This window comes from Verticillium alfalfae, genomic scaffold, assembly GCF_000150825.1.
Source record: "Verticillium alfalfae VaMs.102 supercont1.3 genomic scaffold, whole genome shotgun sequence".
Classification (NCBI taxonomy): domain Eukaryota; kingdom Fungi; phylum Ascomycota; class Sordariomycetes; order Glomerellales; family Plectosphaerellaceae; genus Verticillium; species Verticillium alfalfae.
The window spans coordinates 1,850,586-1,853,137 of NW_003315036.1; the positions used below are offsets into that span (position 1 = coordinate 1,850,586).

The 2,552-nt window shown below is 62.7% G+C and overlaps 2 protein-coding genes across 2 annotated transcripts in view; one reads left to right on the forward strand and one right to left on the reverse strand.

The window, feature by feature from the left end:
- Window positions 1-620, forward strand: part of VDBG_03069 (conserved hypothetical protein) — a gene marked incomplete at both ends in the record, with an annotated part of 1,767 nt that extends 1,147 nt beyond the window's left edge. Inside the window, one exon of the mRNA XM_003006884.1 lies at window positions 101-620. Coding sequence (XP_003006930.1) covers window positions 101-620 — 520 coding nt within the window. The remainder of the gene's footprint in view (window positions 1-100) is intronic.
- Window positions 621-989: 369 nt separating this feature from the next.
- Window positions 990-2,372, reverse strand: VDBG_03070 (conserved hypothetical protein; the record flags this gene model as incomplete). Its single annotated transcript, XM_003006885.1, has 1 exon — window positions 990-2,372. One exon carries the CDS (start codon window positions 2,370-2,372, stop codon window positions 990-992), a length of 1,383 nt encoding a protein of 460 aa, XP_003006931.1.
- Window positions 2,373-2,552: the final 180 nt, after the last annotated feature.

A 2,552-nucleotide genomic window follows, 5' to 3' on the forward strand; every position in this document is an offset into this window, starting at 1 on the left:
TCTGACGGTCGAGTTCGACTCTGGCAGCAGAGGCACGGCATCTTCGGCCGCGTCCCTGCCGGCCGCCGCTGACGGGGCAGCGCAGCGCCGACAAACGCAGCGCCGACCGCGCGGCTCGCACGCTCCTGGCCCAGCACGGCGTGCTGCAGATGCTGCTCTCGTCCAAGGTGCCCGATCGGCCGCAGGTCTTTGGTGAGGTGCCGAACCGCACGGCCGAGGGACTCGTTCAACTATGTGATGACGTCCTGCGCCTGGACGTTTCGGGCCCTGTGGCCGAGGCGGCGGCGACTGCGGGCCCTGCGCCGAAGTCGTGGACTCTATCGTCCGAGACTGGTGTCGTGGTGCCGCTCTTTCTGGTGGCGATGAAGTGCGCGGACGAACGCGTGACGGCGAGAGCGGTCGAGCTGCTCGCCGCTTCAAAGAGGAGGGAGGGCCTCTATGACGCCGTGGCGGTCGCGAGCCTTGTCGGCCAGCTCAAGTGCGTCATGAACCAGAGGCGACAGCAGTCGGAGGAACTCGGCCTCGGGAGCAGCCAGGAGGATGCTCTGGAGCATTGGGTCGCTGACCTGCTCGACCAGGCGCCTGGAGGGCCCAGTACAATGACGGCTATGTTGGATTGAGACAAGTACTTCAAGTGACGATCAATACGATCATGTACACGCGGGTTGAGCATTACATTGGCGGCAGCATGGCTAGGCGAGTTTAGCTTTGTATGAGACTCTGATGCAGCTTCTGTATTTACCTGGCGCAGAGCAAAATGTGAACGTGCACGCTTCATGGAAGCCACGTGAAACATCCAGGCTGATCATGATTGAGTCTCATTACTACCTCGACCTTGTTATGCGCGTCAAAAAAAGAAAAGGGTATATAGAATCTCTGCACGGTGACTTCCAGCCAGGACCAGGATCCATGGTCTTCTCTCCCACCCCGACACAAACACATGACCCGAGAACCGGGGCCACTAGGAAATTTCTCATAGGCTGCATCTCTCAAGCCACGGCACTCTTTCCATTCGGAGTCGCAGCATGATGGCCGATGCCCAGAACTCGCTGCAGGCTGCCCCTGATCCCCTTGGCGACGCCCTTGCTCTCTTCGGCGCCGGCCTTCTCCCCGCCTCCGCCTCGGCCGAGGAAACCAAAACTCATGCGTCTCGCGGTGCCGAGACCGTCACCTGCCCCCGCCGAGGCACGCTTCTTCTTCCGCACGGCCACGAGGCTCATGGGGTCAGCGGGCGCCGGGCGGGGCGGCCACTCGCCGTCGCGCTTCCAGCCCGTGACGCACGCACGGATCATGTCAGAGAGGTTGACCGGACAGGACGGCGTGAGATTGTGGAGAATGACTTTTTCGTAGAGCGAGAGGTACACGGCCGGCGTGATGGAGGCACGCATGGGGTTATTCGGCGGGAGGAGGGGTGGTGCGAGGGGCAGCAGCGTCTCGACGGAATACGCTGCGGTGGACGGAGCCGAAGTCGTGGAATGCGATGAGTCCTTGGAGCGCTGGGCGCTGAGGTCGCGACTGCCATCTTTCGAATCATAGCCGTCCGAGTTTGTGGTAGATGCGTCGTTGCTGCGGCGCTGCTGAGGAGGCGAGCTGTGGTGCGCGGGAGAAGGGGGCACAGATGTGCGCTGGAAGAGCCGCTTGGGCGACAGAGACGCAAAAGAGGTGGATGGAGAGATGGGCTTCTGGCGCACGCGGACCGTTTTCGCGCCCGTCCAGGCATTGCGGCGGGCCTCAAAGCAGGCGAGACCCTCGTTCCACTGAATCTCTTCGCGAACAGCTCTCCTCCGCTGTGCCTGCTTGTCGACGACTGAGGCTTTGACGGCGGCGCCTATCGCCTCGGGCGTGTCGAAGCGGAAGGGCGAGAGAGACATGGGTGGGGCCTCGTCGTCGGAGAGATCCGATACCCAGTCGAGTCGTGGCCGGTAGTGGACAGGATCTTCCGACACGGTGCTGTAGACAGACTCGGCGTCGCTGTCAGGGCCGTCGTCTAGCGCCTCCTCCGTGGACTCGCGATTCCTCTCCGCGGCGGCTGTCACCGAGTCGTCCCCAAATTGTGGTTCAGAAGGGGATGTCTCAGCTGGTGGCTGAGGAGTGGGGTCCGCTGCGACGTCGTCGTCGTTTTCGGTTGACTGAGGAGGTACAGGCGCGGGCACCGAGGCGGCAGCCGACACAGGCGGCCAAACAAAGTCCCAATCGTTGCGCACCTTTTCCTCGAGGTGACGTCTGACGGCCTCCTTCTGCTTGGCCTTGTCCTTGCTAAGAAGGTCGACATCGTAGTCCGCATGGGGTAGCGGCAGAGGCGCAGCGAAGACGGAATGTCGAATCTTGGAGAGCGGCGAGCGCGGCGACCTGTACATGTCGGAGAAGATCATTTTGGCGGATGTGGGCGACGTCTTGACGTTCAGGGCCCCGCAGCGGCAGTCGAGACAGGCGGCGGTGTTGGCTTTATATCGATGGCGGCGAGGGGCGCGGTCGAGGCCGAATGCGGGGCGGAGGAGGTGTTGGTGGTGGTGGTGGTAGTGGTTGTGCTGGGAGGCTCGTGAATTCCCACC